Raw genomic sequence first — 19,486 nt, 5'->3', positions numbered from 1 at the left:
GTGCAATGCATTGTAAATGGCATTCATCCGAGAGAGTGATCAGATGGAAAGTCCATTAACAAATTAATGATTCCATGCAGCACCAACACACGTCGACGTTCCGGCGTTCTGCAGCGTCGAAGACCTCCGCAAACACATAATAGAGGAGGTCCAACCTGGCATGATAGGAATCCTGGAGAAGGTGAACAAAGACTCGAAAAACATCAGGTCCGGTTGCGAACGATGTGTCTTCCGGCGACCCAACGCTTGTCCACTAGCGCTCCAGCCTCAATAAAGTAGCCGGCTCGGTACACTGCCGACGTAAATGCAGTTATCCAGCAAATGACAAAAACTCGCACGATAAGATAAATTGTTAAGCGAGGTAAAGAATCCATTTTGGTAGAAGATGAGCGATTTGAACGTAAAGTAAATTCAAAAAGGAAGGTTGTAGTGCGTTGTTTGCTGCCGTGACTTCTATCTTCAGAGGTTCGACTTCGGGGTTTAAATGTCTGATTGAAATTTAAATCTAATGGCTTTTAAAAAATTTGGACGGTTTAAATTTAAATCTCCAAAAAACAGTCAGAATGAGGATACTGGCAATAATAACAATGCTATATGGCCACAGACAGGTATGTTTATCCTTTTTGAAATTGGAAAGATCTGAATATTCGATATAATATATTAATTGTCAAAACGGAATAGAACTTACATTATTATAAAGGTGTTTGAGAATAGAGATACTCTGTGTAATATTAGACTGTTGCAAAAGTGACCATAGGCAAAATTCGCTTACATTTAATGTGGCTGCCCGTGTAATAACTTTCGTTAATGTTTTTGTCATGAACACATCTGTGGATAAAACCAGGGTTATGAAACAGTTTTGAAATAATGATAATATCATGTGTTCGTATTGACCTTCATCACAATAAATAGTGAAACGTTATTTGTAGCCCATTCAGTATCAAATAAAAAAAAATGCCATTGTAAGAATAATATGCTTTCTATCTTTTGTTTTTATTTGTATTGTTTCCCTTTAACTTGCTACCAATAATTGCCCTGGTGAACACAACCTATCAGCAGCGAGCGCAATCAGTTACTGGGTGTCCGTCCATGTCGGACAAGGCTGGACCTCCACATGAGAGCTATAATCCCCGCAGCTGCATTCAGTACCACTCTTATGCTGAGTACACCCTGTACGGGACGCTCCTCCTGATGTCCAGTTTGTGGTCATCTGAACAATGTTCAGTTGTGATTGAAATATAAGGCAGGGCCATTTTTATGGTTTGAAGGGCTAATCTCCTCTTTGCCCATATCTTTTCTTTCACTTTTAGAATCAGTGTTTTAACACAATTAAGCTATAAGCCCCGCAGCAATGGGTGCAGCTGCACTTGTACCAGTGTGATGTTCAGTTCACCCGGTACGGGACGCTCTTCTTCCTGATGTCCGGTCTGTGGTCATCTGATGAATGTTCAGTTGTGTTTGAAATATAAGGCAGGTCCATTCCTATGTAACACATGTATGGTTTTAAGGGCTAAACTTCTCTCTGCCCCAATCTTTTCTTTCACCAACGACTTTTATGTGTTAACACGTTTCCAAATGAGTTTCAACGAATTATTTTAGACAATCATCCTTTCGCCAAATTGTTTATATAAATATGTAATCCAAGATAAGGCAAATTAAAATGGTTAACATTTATTTTAGAATTAAAGAGACCTAAGACACCAGATGATTCAATTGCAAGAAGAAAAACGTTGTGTACAACGCATTAATTTTTACTTACTGATGTAGCACATCGCGTACGGCAAATTTATCTTGTGCAGATTATGCGTATTTTTGCATTGAAATCTACAAGTCCCAGTAAGTTCAAAAAATAGCACCGGTATATTTATCGACATTCATCACACGACGTTTACATGCTAAATATGCACAATTCGCGCTTCCCAAAAAGACAGACAGTGTAAGGAAGCGGAAAACTGCTACGATTCGAGACAACGTAGTCACAGAGTCCGACAGCAATCGGAACTCCTCGGCTAGTATCAAGATATATGGCCTATCTCGAAGCTTGCCGGAGATGGCCGAGTTGTTACGATTGAACCCGACAGATTAACATATACATGTGATGAAATTGATCGATGGAAACTTGTGAAAAGTATTACCACTGCTGAAAATGACGTTCAGTTTGTACCCGCTTTTTATCATTTTCAAATTCCGAAACATTTAAATTTATGGAAAAATTACATAAGATTATGCATTTTAAATACTGTGGACCACTTCATATATGCCAATACACATTTTGCAAAAATATCGTAATATATGTTTGATTTAGCACTATTAATCAAACTGTCTGAACAGCCTCCATAAATGCATCAAAGCACATATGTCATATTGTCTCAATTTAAATATATTTATTTCAGAACCATCGGTTGGATTTACGCAAGGTTTTGATAATGGCTAACAAGATAAATATTGGAACACATTTTTAAACAAGATCTAGCAGTGATAGGTTTGGCTGGAAGGATCATTGTTTTAATTGTGATAGTTAATATGACCCTAACTGCAAATCGTCATTACAAGGTTATTCGCAAAGTTGATCGTATATGTTGAAAGTTTTATTTCTACAGACCATAAAACCATATATCATGAAGAGTTAAAAACTGCTCTAGATATCAATAATAAAAGAATTATCGATCGGATAAGAATGCAACACGCAAATGGTAATCTAGTAGCAGATGAAGCCCACTATCACAGGAGAAAGGGTTGTCGTGCGACATACTACAGCTATGCACGCACGGATGGTCGTACTCCACCCAAACCTGTGTTCAATAATTCTGACCAATACAGTAAAATATACAAACGGGCAGCGCAGAGCATAGATGAAGAGTACGCACTGTAGTCAAAAATAAAGTTTATCGATTGTCTACTTTAAGACAACATTTCATGCAAGTAGCAACAGACGAGGGGTGTAAAACTGCACATAGTTTTGTGCTTATTTGAAGAACTTTCTGGTGGCTATATGGCCCGAGAAAGCATTTGTCCCCCAGAATGGCAAATCCAATGTTTTTTATTGAACCTTTAATGGAATATGCTTCATAATCGGTTTATATTTCAAATTTTATTAAAATTGATAAAAAAATGAAAATGTTTTAGAAATATTTAAATAAGAAGATCTTTAACCCCTCTCTCTCTATGTTTTTCAGCTTTAATATGGAAACTGTTTGTAATTGTTTTCTTTGTATTAGATAAAGGACTAAAATAGGAACCTGGTTGGTCCCAGGTCCAGTAGCTCTAGGACCTAAAACGTTGCAACTGTTGGTTTAGGTGGTGTGTGACCTTCTTTTCTTTTTTCTATTTAATTTGCCTAGGGTACCTTTGACCAAAATGGCGATGCATTCTTGTTGACAGGTGAGATACAAGTTGAAAAACTCTGTTTTATCCTTCATTTTTCATAAAATGTAATCCGTTTTCATATGTGTTCGATTAATTTAATGCATATGTTTCATATTTAAGTCATGTTTTCGAGCGGTCATGTGTGAATAGATCGCAAACTGCATATAACTTTTTTGTGACATGCCCGGACAAAACATTTGGGTTTGATTTTAAAGCATTGTTTACATTTGTACACAGGTTTGAACGAACGTTATCACTATTTAAATAATTATAGAACATTAAGTATGTTAACAAAAACAGTGTTCTTGTATAGTTTGCGGCAATTTTTCCCAAAACCTAAATTAGCCCTTGCACCAATATTTTTTGTTGTTATGTTTTTTTAAGCGAGCAAGGCATGTATTCTCTACTAACAATTGTGCATGTATGTATAAATGTGTTATATAAGTTTATGTTATGTAGTAATTTTAATGAATCAAAATATTTTGATCAAAGAGTTATGTACCAGACAGTGATTTATTTTTAGCATTTGGCTAAGAGTACATTGGATAATTTTTTATTTATTCTTTTTAATTTATTTGATTGTTTTGCATCATTTTAATTATTCTTTTTAATTTATTTGATTGCGTTTGCACATCAGACTAGTTAACCATTTGAATTATTGAGATTCAGCATGTATTCTTAAAAAAATAATGTGTATAATTTCATGAACGTCTCTGAAATGAATTGTCATAGTCAAGATCAACAGGTGTAAAAAAGTAACGGTAATTACAGAAAAAAAAGAAAACTTGTTAATATTATTTGTTTTAATTTACTTTAAATATACTACTCGATCATTACAGATGCCATTTTGGATGTTTTCCGTAGAATCCTGAGGTGACAAGGAGGACCACAAACCATCTGCCAAGATGATGATGAACGACCAGATGGTCCTTAAGGAGGATGAGTGTTATGTTCATCCGGAGGATGGTAATACAGTGTTTAAATATTAATGCTACTAAAAGTCAATATTTATTTAAAAGAAATAGAGATGTTTCTTAATATCTAATGAATCTTTCTTTTCTTATGGACCAAAGAAATAAGATCTTTATCTTTTCATCAATAATTTTATAACTTTTTGATTGATTCACAAATATCATCCTGTCTTGTATAAGTTGTATAAAATGGTCTTGCCTATCCTTGGAGCATAATTATATCGGGGGGTTTTCTGTGAGCATTTTTTATTTTGGTGTGATCTTATTTCACCCAAATTTTGGTCTTGATGCGCATTTTTTACATGCATATCATTATCAGGTTTTTACACTTTTATCAAAGTATTTAAACAGTATTTTTAAATTTTCTTCACAGAGGTGCTTGAGTATGCCCTGTGTATTGGCATTGACCCAGACAGGGAGCATAATTTGATGTGGATCGCCAGAGAAGGAATCAATGCCCCTTTGCCTGAAAACTGGAAACCTTGGTGAGAGATATAATCATATAATCAATCATTTAGTATACAAAAAACAGTCCCAATTTTCAAGTTTTTTTGGGGAAAATATCAAGATATATATGTCTAAAAGTGTTGCTCATTTTTAGCTAATTCATGTTGTTGTTTTTTGAAGAAAAAAAGTAAATGTTTTGTGATAGCCTTGGGATAGCAGAGTTTTTACCTTGGCTGTAGCTAAAACAATATAAGAGATGTTAAAGCTAAACTTAATCCACAACGCCTTCATTAATAATTGTTAAGTAATCAGTCTGTACGAAAGTTCGTCGGACCTCGGCTCCCGCCGGTAATAAATGGCGAGGTCCGGCATTCGCATGTATATTGTAGGCCCGCGTGTCCGGCAATAATTTTAGGGAAAAATCTGTTGTTTATTAATGATGTGTCAAAAGTGTTTCTTGTTAATTTAATTAACTAACCTATGTTTACAACATAAATTCAGGGCTTTCAATTGACCCGGGTTTTGACGCACAGAACTCGTAAATGACCCGAAATTGACGTATCATTAATTTGTGCAATGCGTCAGTTTTAACCCAGGATAATTTCAGTGTAAGAGTCGGTATCATTTGAAAGGAGCAGCAAGGCAAGCTCTAAATGTTTGTTTAATCAAATAAAGTCAAAAGCAATTAACTGCCGAAGTGACAAGTGATTTTCAATCTGGAATCTGACCGTTACCAACTCAAACTAATGACGTAACTATAAACTCCGCCCATTATGCAAATTAACGGATATCTTCGGCTTTTTCGCTAAGTACGATGGTTTGAAAAAACAACAATGTTAAAATATATTTTGTTTTTATATATCTTGTCTTACATGAAATTAATGAAATTTGTATTCGTTCTTAATGTGTAACAGAAAGGAATAAAGATTTTTCGTAGCACATGGTCTAAAAAGCGCGGGAAACAGGTGCACGCTTACTTCCTGTCAATTTTAATGAAAGTGAAAGAAGAACTGCGTAAATCGTTGTCAGTGTAAAGATCTATAACAAAAGAGTTTTATTGTTATGCGATTAATGAAAAATAAAAAAAACAATGTTGCAATATTGACAATAGGAACGTTGAATGTTTTTGTTTACCTTAGGAAAAAATATGAAAAACTTGAAAGTGAAACCGAAAGTACAAATATGTTGTTGCAACTATAAAACAATCGATGGTGCATATAGGAGTCTGACAAGGATGCATAGGGTTACATAACGAGTAATACATGCATAATTCCTGTTTCACTGAACATGGTTCATAGGAGTCAGAACATATATTTCCAAGTTTTGACTCTTGGAATTTGTTTACCACCCAAGAGACTGAGAAGGAAATAAGACAACAAGGTATTCTATAAGATTATATTTCTTATTCCTTTAATTTTTTCTAGAATTGAAAGTGGATTAATAACGCTGATCTTTATAGAAAATAGAAATTGTATTCGGAAGCTATTAAACCAAGTATAGAGAATCATTACCTTGCAATGCCATCTTATAACAGATAATAACTATTATTTATGAAGAACGACCAAGAATTTAGAAATAAAACGGACAATGACTCCTAAAGATCTGATTTTGACTCTTGAAAATCAGACCTCATTCATCAGAGGTTTGATAATGATAAATCTAACGGTATGGTACGCATAGCATCATCACTCTGGTTTTATATTACGAGAATGACTAAAATGTACATAAAATTTTCGGACCTGCAAAAACTGGTCCTGTCCTGCAATGCAGACAGTATTGCAGGACCTCGTGTCCTGCAATGTGATAATGACTTTCGTACAGACTGAGTAATGCACCTTTTTCTTAGAAAAAGTAAAAACAGATGACCCTGCTTGCAGTAAGAAGTCATTTCATGTCTCCAACAGATGCAAAAGTATCAAATTGCATGTTTTTTGTTTTAATCAAAAACAATATCAAAGGTTATTTTTTTTTACAGTTAGTTATGTTATACAAGGTCAGATAATTAGTGGACATCTTGACTTGCCATGAACATTAATAATTGTATTGAACATTACGTAGACAATTATTATTACCATAAGTGTTCATTTTCAGTCAAGATCCAAATGGTGATATCTACTTCTTCAACTTTGCAACTGGAGAGAGTATTTGGGACCACCCATGTGATGTGTTCTACAAGAAAATGGTGATGGAAGAGAGGCGCAAACCACAACAGGCCAGACAGCAGGGTAGGTCTCACATCTATAACAAGGCTCTTGTTAAAATTAATCATTTTAATATTTATAGAACACAAGGTTTTTCTTTATAAAGGATATAACGTGATCAGATGGAATTCATAAATCTATTGTTGTGTAAGATTTATAAAGATGAGCCATGGCTGACACTAAAGCCGGGGACTAAACACAAGATGGTCTCAAAATCAACAAAAATTATTTTTTCCTCAAAACTAGCCTTATATTATCAATACAAGTTGGTATAAGGCTGATATTACATTTTTATACATGATTAAAAGAATATTTTGTCGCTTTTTCAGCTGAGTTTGCCCATTTAAAAATAGCGCATAATGGTTTCCCAGTTTATAGTGAGTATATTTAGCATGTGAAAGTCACATGATTAGTACAGATAAATATACCAATGCTATTTTTAAATTTACTGGGATTTATGTAGTAGACAAACTCAGTAAATTCCGAATTGGAAAAATAAGCAAAATCTGTGGAAGATTTATGTGTCATAAGTGATGTGATACATCAGTAAGTAAGATTCAATGTGTATTACACAGCGATATCAATATATTTTTTTTGCCAATTTTCTTTTTTTCTTGCAATGTTATCATCTGGTGTGTAGTCCCTTAGCTGTAAATGAAATTGTCTTTGTGGTTTTTGGGTTAGTTTGTAATATATTTGCCATCTGTGTTGATTGTACAGTTTTAAGATGTCTTGAAGTTACGACTTATATCCTTCAATGAAACAGATCCCAGGTCCTTTATAAGTGCCTTTTTCCAGTTAAAAAGTGTTTTTATTTCAGGTCCAGCAAAGAAGAAACCAGCTGACACTAAAAAGAAGAAAGACAAACTTACCCCTGATAAAGTATGGTATCAATTACTGTGGATAAGACTATCAATTATAATGACTGTTGTTTGAAAGACTATTGGTTGATGTGCATGAAGTTCACATTTTAGGAGACAGGCCTAGTGAAGTTTATTTAGTTTTTAGTCAGAAGAGTTCAAGCAACGAAATTGTTTTTTTTAAGTATTCACAATGCAAGCCAAATAATGTAGAAATCAATTAATATATGGAGAAGTTAGCATCATGATTGTATTATGCCTCAAACAATTAAGTAGAAATACGTCACAAGCATTATCTAATGATTCAATGATTCACTACTGCAGTTCATTTGTATATGAAAACATGGTCAATTGCACTGATCAAATGTTTTCATACACAGATGCACTGCAATTTTTTAAATACTTAATGGCCAATCAAACAATTGATTAATTTACACCTATTAAATGATTGAATATAATCTCATAATCATTATGTCAAATGTCAAATCATAGTATTGCAATATCAAATGAAGTTAACAGGTAGAATATGTCAGTTCAGGAATCAAGCTGGGTATGAGAACAGGGGCAAGTTTAACAAAGTTTTCTTCTGAAGTGCATACACTTTATGGGTGGTATTCAGTAAAGGTTAATTGATTTTAAGAACAATGTAGCTAATCAGATTGTATGCTAAAAATAATGGACCTGAACAGAGAATGCATTCAATGACCTACAAATTGACTTACAGGCCTAGTATTTTGTGGGTTACCAATGTTTTATGAGAATACATAGTTATGAGAATATTATATATATGCTTTACCAACACAACAACTGGTTCACTGAACAAGGCTGGTCACAGTCTCGGAGGCAGTGTTATCATAGGCACAAATCTCACAAGCAGCATGTCACTGCCAGTCCACTCCATTTTTGTAAGACACAGTCCTCAGAATATACTTAAAATTAATTCCCTTTGTATTTCTCTTGCACAAGCATCCATTATTATAAGTGGACTAGTGTGTGTGAACTGTTGATATTTGTGTGTAATTTTTACAGGACTACTTTCACTGGTCTGCAGAATGTCCTGACTCCTGAGTATTTCATTGAATGCCATTATCAATCAAGATACAAAATGCATGCATCAGAAGTGATGTCGCGTCAGTTTCTCTCCTTTACACGTACAGTTCACGTCACTTTGTTTGAAATTTCAGACCACATCATTTAATATATAAAGATGAACACATTATGGTTATTGAAAAACTAACAAAAGAAACAAGTTCTATAGATGCATTAATGTTACAGACAAGCTTCCAGACCAGTGTTGCCCAGGTTGATATCGACCAAGCTGCCAGAAAAACTGGTGCTGGTGATGCCACCGCTGGAGCAGCTGGAACCAGTGAGTAGCTCTTGTATGGTCAAAACTGATTGCATGTAGAATAGCAAAATATTTTATGTTGAAATGAAGTTGTGTGTTAACAGGATGCTAAATCTTTTTAGTATTCCTTAAGCCCGCCTCAGGCATTTTCAACAAGTACAAGTACAAATAGCTGCTGACTGCTGGAAATTAAGGTTTTGTGTTTATACTTGCATGTAACCCTCTACTTTACAAAAAAGTGTTTTCCAGTTAAAGAGATTCTTTAACGCTAATTTGAATTGTTAAAGGGACTGTTCACCAGATTGGCACCAAAAAAAGTTTTTTTCTGTAACAAATCTCAGGACAATTATCTACAGGTAATAGAATTTGTTACGCTTTGATATCATAATTGTAAAAAAAAAGTACCAAAATGTAAAAAAAAAATTGTGTCGGGGACCGGGTTCGAACCCTTGTCGCCAAAATTGCAGTCCAGCGTCGTATCCACTGAGCTACGAAGGCTTACTCTAACTGGGTGACATAATTAAGCTATACACCTACCTCGGTAATGTCAAGTGATAACACCGACTAGCCAATCATGCATTAGGAATGAATTCTACCTGGTGGACATACCCAGTAATCTTTTTTAATGAAAAATACAAATAACTGCTAAATTTAAATCAATTGTAAAACATGTGGTATTTCAGTTAGTAAGTTTCAATACATTGTACACATCGATGCCAAGTTTATGTCAGTTTTCGACAATTTTCTTTTTCTACTATTTATCATACGGAGTACAGCCCCTTAAACTTGGCACAGCAAATGTGAGTTGTTTGTCTCTCCTGCTTAAGTAGAAAGATGACAATAAAATAATAATAAAAATAATTGTATGTGTTTCTTAAATTTTATAATCTGATTATTTTAGATCCATAATCAAAAGTCTTGTAACAAATACATTATATGTCAGAAGTTATGTAGTTTGTTTTGCAACATTTTATTCAACAATTAACCTGGTCTGTGCAGAATCGCCACATCAGAACGCAAGTCAAAATGTCAGGGTGACTGTTGACGTCCAGGAGATGAGCGTGGACGATGTTGCTCAGTGGCTCTCAGAGATTGGACTACAACAGTATTGTGAAACATTCCGGAAACAAGATATAGATGGGCAGGAACTATCAACCTTGACCAAAAAGTGTCTGAAAAATTCTCTTGGAATAGGTGAGTGTCATGGCTTATTTAAAGTCAGCACAAAAACTGCTATAATTTAGAAGCCTTTAAAAATAATTGCCATGAAATTTTAGCACACTGTTGATGACAATGCAAATTTAAATAGCAAGTCTTAGTCAATCAATCAAGCTGATTTTTTTTTTAGCATCAGTTCTTTTATATTTCATTTGCATTCGTTTACAAATTCTGAAAAGGTTTGACTTACTCCAGATTCCTTGGGACATCGGAACAAGATTCTCAGATCAAGAGCTCATCTGCTTGAACATCCAATCGTCCAGAAAACTGTCCTAGGTAAGGCATTGTTAATGCTAGAGCATCTTATCATGCACCAGAAAACTGTCCTAGGTAAGACATTGTTAGTGCTAGAACATCTTATCATGCATCAGAAAACTGTCCTAGGTAAGGCATTGTTAGTGCTAGAACATCTTATCATGCACCAGAAAACTGTCATAGGTAAGGCATTGTTAGTGCTAGAACATTCCATCGTACAGAAAACTGTCCTAGGTAAGGCATTGTTAGTGCTAGAACATCTTATCATGCTCCAGAAAACTGTCATAGGTAAGGCATTGTCAGTGCTAGAGCATCTTATCATGCTCCAGAAAACTGTCCTAGGTAAGGCATTGTTAGTGCTAGAGCATCCTATCATGCACCAGAAAACTGTCCTAGGTAAGGCATTGTTAGTGCTAGAGCATCTTATCATGCTCCAGAAAACTGTCCTAGGTAAGGCATTGTTAGTGCTAGAACATCTTATCATGCTCCAGAAAACTGTCCTAGGTAAGGCATTGTTAGTGCTAGAGCATCTTATCATGCTCCAGAAAACTGTCCTAGGTAAGGCATTGTTAGTGCTAGAGCATCTTATCATGCTCCAGAAAACTGTCCTAGGTAAGGCATTGTTAGTGCTAGAGCATCTTATCATGCTCCAGAAAACTGTCCTAGGTAAGGCATTGTTAGTGCTAGTGCATCTTATCATGCACCAGAAAACTGTCCTAGGTAAGGCATTGTTAGTGCTAGAGCATCCTATCATGCACCAGAAAATTGTCCTAGGTAAGGCATTGTTAGTGCTAGAGCATCTTATCCTGCACCAGAAAACTGTCCTAGGTAAGGAAGGCATTGTTAGTGCTAAAGCATCTTATCATGCACCAGAAAACTGTCATAGGTAAGGCATTGTCAGTGCTAGAGCATCTTATCATGAACCAGAAAACTGTCCTAGGTAAGGCATTGTTAGTGCTAGAGCATCTTATCATGAACCAGAAAACTGTCATAGGTAAGGCATTGTTAGTGCTAGAACATCTTATCATGCACCAGAAAACTGTCCTAGGTAAGGCATTGTTAGTGCTAGAACATCTTATCATGAACCAGAAAACTGTCCTGGGTAAGGCATTGTCAGTGCTAGAACATTTTATCATGCACCAGAAAACTGTCCTAGGTAAGGCATTGTTAGGTAAGGAATTGTTAGTGCTAGAACAATTTATCATGCTCCAGAAAACTGTCCTAGGTAAGGCATTGTTAGTGCTAGAACATCTTATCATGATAAATTGTTCTAGCACTAACAATTCCTTACCATAGTGCTAGAGCATCTTATCATGCACCAGAAAACTGTCCTAGGTAAGGCATTGTCAGTGCTAGAACATCTTATCATGCACCAGAAAACTGTTCTAGGTAAGGCATTGTCAGTGCTAGAACATCTTATCATGCACCAGAAAACTGTCATAGGTAAGGCATTGTTAGTGCTAGAACATTCCATCGTACAGAAAACTGTCCTAGGTAAGGCATTGTTAGTGCTAGAACATCTTATCATGCTCCAGAAAACTGTCATAGGTAAGGCATTGTCAGTGCTAGAGCATCTTATCATGCTCCAGAAAACTGTCCTAGGTAAGGCATTGTTAGTGCTAGAACATCTTATCATGCACCAGAAAACTGTCCTAGGTAAGGCATTGTTAGTGCTAGAGCATCCTATCATGCACCAGAAAACTGTCCTAGGTAAGGCATTGTTAGTGCTAGAACATCTTATCATGCTCCAGAAAACTGTGCTAGGTAAGGCATTGTTAGTGCTAGAGCATCTTATCATGCTCCAGAAAACTGTCCTAGGTAAGGCATTGTTAGTGCTAGAGCATCCTATCATGCACCAGAAAACTGTCCTAGGTAAGGCATTGTTAGTGCTAGAGCATCTTATCATGCTCCAGAAAACTGTCCTAGGTAAGGCATTGTTAGTGCTAGTGCATCTTATCATGCACCAGAAAACTGTCCTAGGTAAGGCATTGTTAGTGCTAGAGCATCCTATCATGCACCAGAAAATTGTCCTAGGTAAGGCATTGTTAGTGCTAGAGCATCTTATCCTGCACCAGAAAACTGTCCTAGGTAAGGAAGGCATTGTTAGTGCTAAAGCATCTTATCATGCACCAGAAAACTGTCATAGGTAAGGCATTGTCAGTGCTAGAGCATCTTATCATGAACCAGAAAACTGTCCTAGGTAAGGCATTGTCCGTGCTAGAACATCTTATCATGCACCAGAAAACTGTTCTAGGTAAGGCATTGTCAGTGCTAGAACATCTTATCATGCATCAGAAAACTGTCCTAGGTAAGGCATTGTCAGTGCTAGAGCATCTTATCATGCTCCAGAAAACTGTCCTGGGTAAGGCATTGTCAGTTCTAGAACATCTTATCATGCATCAGAAAACTGTCCTAGGTAAGGCATTGTCAGTGCTAGAGAATCTTATCATCCACCAGAAAACTGTCCTGGGTAAGGCATTGTCAGTGCTAGAGCATCTTATCATGCACCAGAAAACTTACCTAATCAGAAAAATGTCAGAAGAAAGGCCTTGTTAGTTAGAATCTTTCTTAACATATGTTGAAAATGAACGCGTTATAATTGAAAAGTGTTTAACTCTTGTCATAGGAGATCCTAAGATGTTAAATTCTCACAATTACTGAGACGTTATGTCGGCAAACACCAATATTATTTATTTGATATTATTCCCTTTCATACAGTTTTCATATCATAAATAATGTCATTATACATTTTTGTGATATGACTTGTGTAATAAATTTTGAATTGGCATTGTTAAATTTGCCTGCTATTTAGTGATATTTTATGTTATGAAAAGCTAAAAATAAATAAATGAGTATTTATGATATAAATAGAATATCACATTCATGGTTATTCAATACAAAGCTCATTTTTATCAATTTTAGAAATTTTATTTAATATATTTTGAATTAAATGACCACACATGTAACATCTGTGTATTTCTACAGATGAGGGTGTACCAGATGAGTACTTGTGTCCCATTACCAGGGAGATTATGAAGGACCCCGTCATTTGCTCAGGTATTGTTAAAAACAAGGTGGATTGTTAGGATAACTTAAATAGTCACAGTCTTCCCATAGGTTGCAGTATCAGTCACAGATGGTAAAAGAAATTGTGGATGCAAAATATTTATATAAATTTAGATTTATACTAGTATATAATAACGAACAATCAGCATCTTTGACTGAAATGCCCAGCTCTGTAAAGCATTTTGAAAAGCTGAATTTCCTTAACCATTCAGAATTGTAAAAAATAAACAAATCAACCTATAAAAAAACACTATTAAAATGCTTCAAAAAAGATATACTCTTAATCACTAAAATTCGTCAAATCAAATATGGTGGCTGCTGATTTTGCACTGCGTCTTATCTACTGTATTAGTTGTATTATTATTTTTTCCCGCATATTTCTCATATTTTTTTTGCCTTCGTCCTATCTATGCTAGCGTCCTATACACAGTTATTTACGGTAGCTCAAAACTTGAAATACTTGTTTATTTTCTTCATACCCAAGTGAGTCTGAAACAGTATAAGCATGATATATAGGTAGAACTGTATAAATTCAGTCGAGATCATAATCATATGACTTGTAAACTGTTCCTTTCAGACGGCTATTCATACGAGCGTACAGCGATAACTAATTGGTTAAAGAGGGACAATGACCGAAGTCCGATGACCAACTCTGTCCTTGTGAACAAGGAGCTTATACCAAACAGAAGTCTAAGGACACTTATACAGCAATATCTCAATCCCTAGCATACGTCAGTCCAATGACAATTTCTGTACTTGTTAACAACGAGCTTACTCCAAACAGAAGTTTAAGAACACTTATACAGCGATATCTCAATCCCTATTAAAGTTTTACGCCTGATAACCTAATACTCATGAATCAAGAACAAGGAGCTTACACCAAAAAGAAGTCTTTGCAATTATAGTAATTTATTTTATTGTTTATTTTTATTTACTTATCTATTAAATCAGCGTTGCCTGGCAAAGCCCGGCTACATATTTAATTGTTACGCAAAGGAAAAATACTACTTGAGTGTTGGTGCAATAAGGCCTCTATTCTACCTAATAAAACCAATTAGTAGACTATAGTAGACTTATTACTACACTAAAGAAACCTTTGGCTGACATTCTTCAGAATCTTTCTAGTGATCCCATTGGTGGAGATATTAGAGTAAACACCATAGACACTTACACAGCGTGATCTTAATCCGTAGTATTGTCTTGTGTGCGACGTTTGTTCTTGGTATCATGTTCATTTTCATGAAAAATATCCATGTTGATTCTCAATGAAACCAAGCATTTGATGTTTGTACAGTGACCTCATTTACATTTTGCTCCAAGGTCTTGAAGGCGCTTCATAATTAAAATGTGATGATTATTGCCATCAGTTTTCTACATTTGAAAGAACTTCTGCAATCTCTCAAATACATGTACTTTTGTGTTAGCATTTTTTTCATAGAAATGAATAGGTATATGTTGCTCAGAAGTTTTGATGTTGTCTTTTTTTGGACCGCTTGCCTTGTTGGTTGTTTAAACATTTTTGCAGTTTCTATTACTTATACATTTATTTCCATATTGATGTTGTTACTTTTGATAATCATTTACATAATTGGGCAAAACATATATAAATAAGCATTTGGTATATATATGCCTTGTTACAATAGTGGTGTATTTATCTACACATATAGCCCATGTCTACAGAATAAATGAAATGCAATGTTATTGATATGAATTTGAATGAAAAACTATGTGATATTTAGCTCCTCTATTGTTCCAAGAAAGAAAAGTTTGAGGTATTGTGATAGCCATGGTGTTGTTGTTGGCATTGTGATGCAAAACCTTTGACATTGGCCCTAACTCTAATTATTATGAATGACTGTTCCATTATAAGAATTGCTGATTATTGTAAGCTTGGTATACATGTATGTTTAATGATTGATGATTATTTTGATTTAATTGTTTAATCCTGTATTTGTATGATCTATTTTGTCATCATTGAAAAACACATTGTACACAAGATACTGATGTGCCTTAATGTGTGATCTTCATAAAATAAAGTTATTATTATTATTATAAAAATAAATCAGCTTTCTCAAACAAAGCTTGGTTTTCATGTTGCCAGTGACAATATCGAGTTGTAATGGAGGGCCTATAATTCTGACAGAAGTTATGCCCCTTGAAAAACAGAAGAGCGTTCGCATTCGCTCCACTGCACTCTTGTTATACAGTATTGTTAAAGTATCTTAAAATTATTTATATTTATAACTTTATACTTACAGAAGTTGATCTTCAATTGTTTTCTCTGCAAAATATTAATGTTATGGTTGTTATTATTGTGTTATTATTTTGTTGCATTTTGTGATATCTTTTAATCATTTTTTATCATAAATCCGTCTTTATGATATATTAACTAAGGTGCCATCCTATCAATTAGTTTGCTTAGAAAATTCATATATGATAGTTTGAATAACTTTATAAGTTGTTTGATAGTTTATATAACTTTATAAGTTGTTCTTCAATTGTTTTTCTCTGCTTTCTTTATGTTATGGTTGTTATTGTATTGTTATTATGTTACATTTTGTTATATCTGTTGATCAATTTATATCCCGAATTATGTTTTACTATAGATTAAACGGCCATATCATAAGCTGCAGAATTTAAGGTAAATATTGAGTAAGTGTCACCAATCAAATCAAAAGTTTTCTTGGATAATCGAAAAAAAACTTTTCCTAAATTGACCTTTCGACCTTTCGAAATAGATATTATATTACCGGTATTACTTTTCAGAAATATCAATTTTGTCGGATATCTGCATTTAGAAGATGTCACCTGAATCTCTTGTGCTGTTTTTACTTAGTATAGAAGAGAATATCATATTAAACTATAATTTATAATAAATGTGAACATCTTCGTTTTTCATGTACCAAATTATACAAGAGCAAACACCAGAGACATATGAGCCGCGATGTGACATCACAAACATGATGTCATAACAAAAGTATGTTATTGAAATGAAAGGCATAATTAACATAGCAATTATTCATCTAACTTATATTTGCTGTTTTTACCTGACACAGAATCTTTACATGAACACAAAGTAAAGTTTGATGATTCATGGTTTCTATGGTTGCATTTAAGTGAAGTAGTTGTCATTAGTTCTCAAGAAAAAAATGCGCTATCTATGTCCTATGATTATTTTCGTTATTATATCTATTTTGAAAGTTTAAAGCAAAGTTTGATTTTTTTTTATCCTAAATGTTTTCAAAAGAACTCTGATCATAATGACATCACAGCGCGCAAAGCATTGTTAGCACACCACTAGCCTAATTCTGTGTATAAATGTTTGTTTGTCCAACGATTGCCTGACATTAAAGAGAAGAAAGTAAAACATTTTTAAATTGTAAGAAATGTACATAAAAGGTTCGCTTCAATTGTTAAGTCTTTAAAGTTTCGGCCGGGTAAGTGGCTTCAATCACTTCAGTTTCAATGTTTAACAATACCTGTCACATTTCGCTGATTTTCTTGAACATACATACTGATGGTTTTGATAACAGAAGCGTTATGCCTTACGACACAACCATTTGCTTAAGGATTATAGTTAGCAGTTTTGTGGCGAGAAACTGTGTAAATCTCAGGAAGTGGTTTTAACGGGGTAGGAAAAGCATGTGAATCCCTTTTGGTCCTTTGACACATATTACAAGAACTGATCTAATTTGAAATGTGCTGATGCAAATGTGGCCAATAGGACTTTGATTGAATAGCTCCAAAAAACTTTTTATGACCAAAATGTCCATTATTGTCATGATACTGTTCCAAGATGTCCAACCTCAGCTTTTGTGGTAATGCAATTTGGTGAATAAAAACGTTTATCTGTAGGTTTTTTCTTTGCACTGTCTTGGTACAAATAAATCAAAATTTCATCCAAAAGATGATAGTGTTCTTTTTCAATCTGTACGGATGTCCTAATCTTCTCAGGAACTACTTGGTCAGCCAAATATTCATAAATGTGTTTGAAATAAGGACATTGTTTCTGCAATTCAATGAGATCTCCAGTTTTATCCTTAGTATCCACATTTTGGTTGGATGGTCCAGCTTCCAGAGAACAGACGGCTTCATTCCCATCATGTTCAATGGTTGCCTCGAGCCACTCCTTTTCATCTGTCTGAACAAGACATGATTGTGATTTTTTTTCTATCGAACCTGCGTCATTCAAAACAGTTGCCTGATTACAGTTGTTAACATTGTGTGTCCCTAGTTTTAAGCTTGTGTCCTCGACAACCTGAGTGACAGTGAGATCAGATTGTGACTGACTTGTCGTCACGCTGTCCTAAAATGTCCCCCTGTTCACTCACCCTAATTTCTGTGTTTGTGTCGCCTGACTTGGCGAAATATAGGGGTTACTTTTGTCGGCGGCGGAACATGAGATGCTGGTAGGTGTCTGGCCGTGGGCCAACCGAAGTTCCCCATTGGATTTGTGTGCAATGCATTGTAAATGGCATTCATCCGAGAGAGTGATCAGATGGAAAGTCCATTAACAAATTAATGAATTCATGCAGCACCAACACACGTCGACGTTCCGGCGTTCTGCAGCGTCGAAGACCTCCGCAAACACATAATAGAGGAGGTCCAACCTGGCATGATAGGAATCCTGGAGAAGGTGAACAACGACTCGAACAAAAAGCGGGGAACATCAGGTCCGGTTGCGAACGATGTGTCTTCCGGCGACCCAACGCTTGTCCACTAGCGCTCCAGCCTCAATAAAGTAGCCGGCTCGGTACACTGCCGACGTAAATGCAGTTAACCAGCAAATGACAAAAACTCGCACGATAAGATAAATTGTTAAACGAGGTAAAGAATCCATTTTGGTAGAAGATGAGCGATTTGAACGTAGAGTAAATTCAAAAAGGAAGGTTGTAGTGCGTTGTTTGCTGCCGTGACTTCTATCTTCAGAGGTTCGACTTCGGGGTTTAAATGTCTGATTGAAATTTAAATCTAATGGCTTTTAAAAAAATTGGACGGTTTAAATTCTAATCTCCAAAAAACAGTCAGAATGAGGATACTGGCAATAATAACAATGCTATATGGCCACAGACAGGTATGTTTATCCTTTTTGAAATTGGAAAGATCTGAATATTCGATATAATATATTAATTGTCAAAACGGAATAGAACTTACATTATTATAAAGGTGTTTGAGAATAGAGATACTCTGTGTAATATTAGACTGTTGCAAAAGTGACCATAGGCAAAATTCGCTTACATTTAATGTGGCTGCCCATGTAATAACTTTCGTTAATGTTTTTGCCATGAACACATCTGTGGATAAAACCAGGGTTATGAAACAGTTTTGAAATAATGTGTTCGTATTGACCTTCATCACAATAAATAGTGAAACGTTATTTGTAGCCCATTCAGTATCAAATAAAAAAAAAATGCCATTGTAAGAATAATATGCTTTCTATCTTTTGTTTTTATTTGTATTGTTTCCCTTTAACTTGCTACCAATAATTGCCCTGGTGAACACAACCTATCAGCAGCGAGCGCAATCAGTTACTGGGTGTCCGTCCATGTCGGACAAGGCTGGACCTCCACATGAGAGCTATAATCCCCGCAGCTGCATTCAGTACCACTCTTATGCTGAGTACACCCTGTACGGGACGCTCCTCCTGATGTCCAGTTTGTGGTCATCTGAACAATGTTCAGTTGTGATTGAAATATAAGGCAGGGCCATTTTTATGGTTTGAAGGGCTAATCTCCTCTTTGCCCATATCTTTTC

General features: G+C 35.2%; 1 protein-coding gene across 1 annotated transcript; it reads left to right on the top strand.

Moving 5' to 3' along the window:
- The first annotated feature begins 3,335 nt into the window (after positions 1–3,335).
- On the top strand, positions 3,336–16,610 carry LOC128234612 (WD repeat, SAM and U-box domain-containing protein 1-like). The gene is made up of 11 exons (XM_052948954.1): positions 3,336–3,381; positions 4,206–4,332; positions 4,711–4,822; positions 6,876–7,009; positions 7,315–7,362; positions 7,806–7,867; positions 9,121–9,214; positions 10,193–10,387; positions 10,607–10,687; positions 13,652–13,723; positions 14,310–16,610. The coding sequence occupies exons 2-11, from the start codon at positions 4,272–4,274 to the stop codon at positions 14,456–14,458; spliced, it is 1,008 nt and encodes a 335-aa protein (XP_052804914.1). The 5' UTR covers positions 3,336–3,381; positions 4,206–4,271; the 3' UTR covers positions 14,459–16,610.
- The last annotated feature ends 2,876 nt before the right edge of the window (positions 16,611–19,486 follow it).

The sequence above is a fragment of the Mya arenaria genome, chromosome 5, assembly GCF_026914265.1.
Source record: "Mya arenaria isolate MELC-2E11 chromosome 5, ASM2691426v1".
Classification (NCBI taxonomy): Eukaryota; Metazoa; Mollusca; class Bivalvia; order Myida; family Myidae; genus Mya; species Mya arenaria.
Note: the sequence above shows the minus strand (reverse complement) of the source record. Positions and strands in the feature narration are given on the sequence as shown.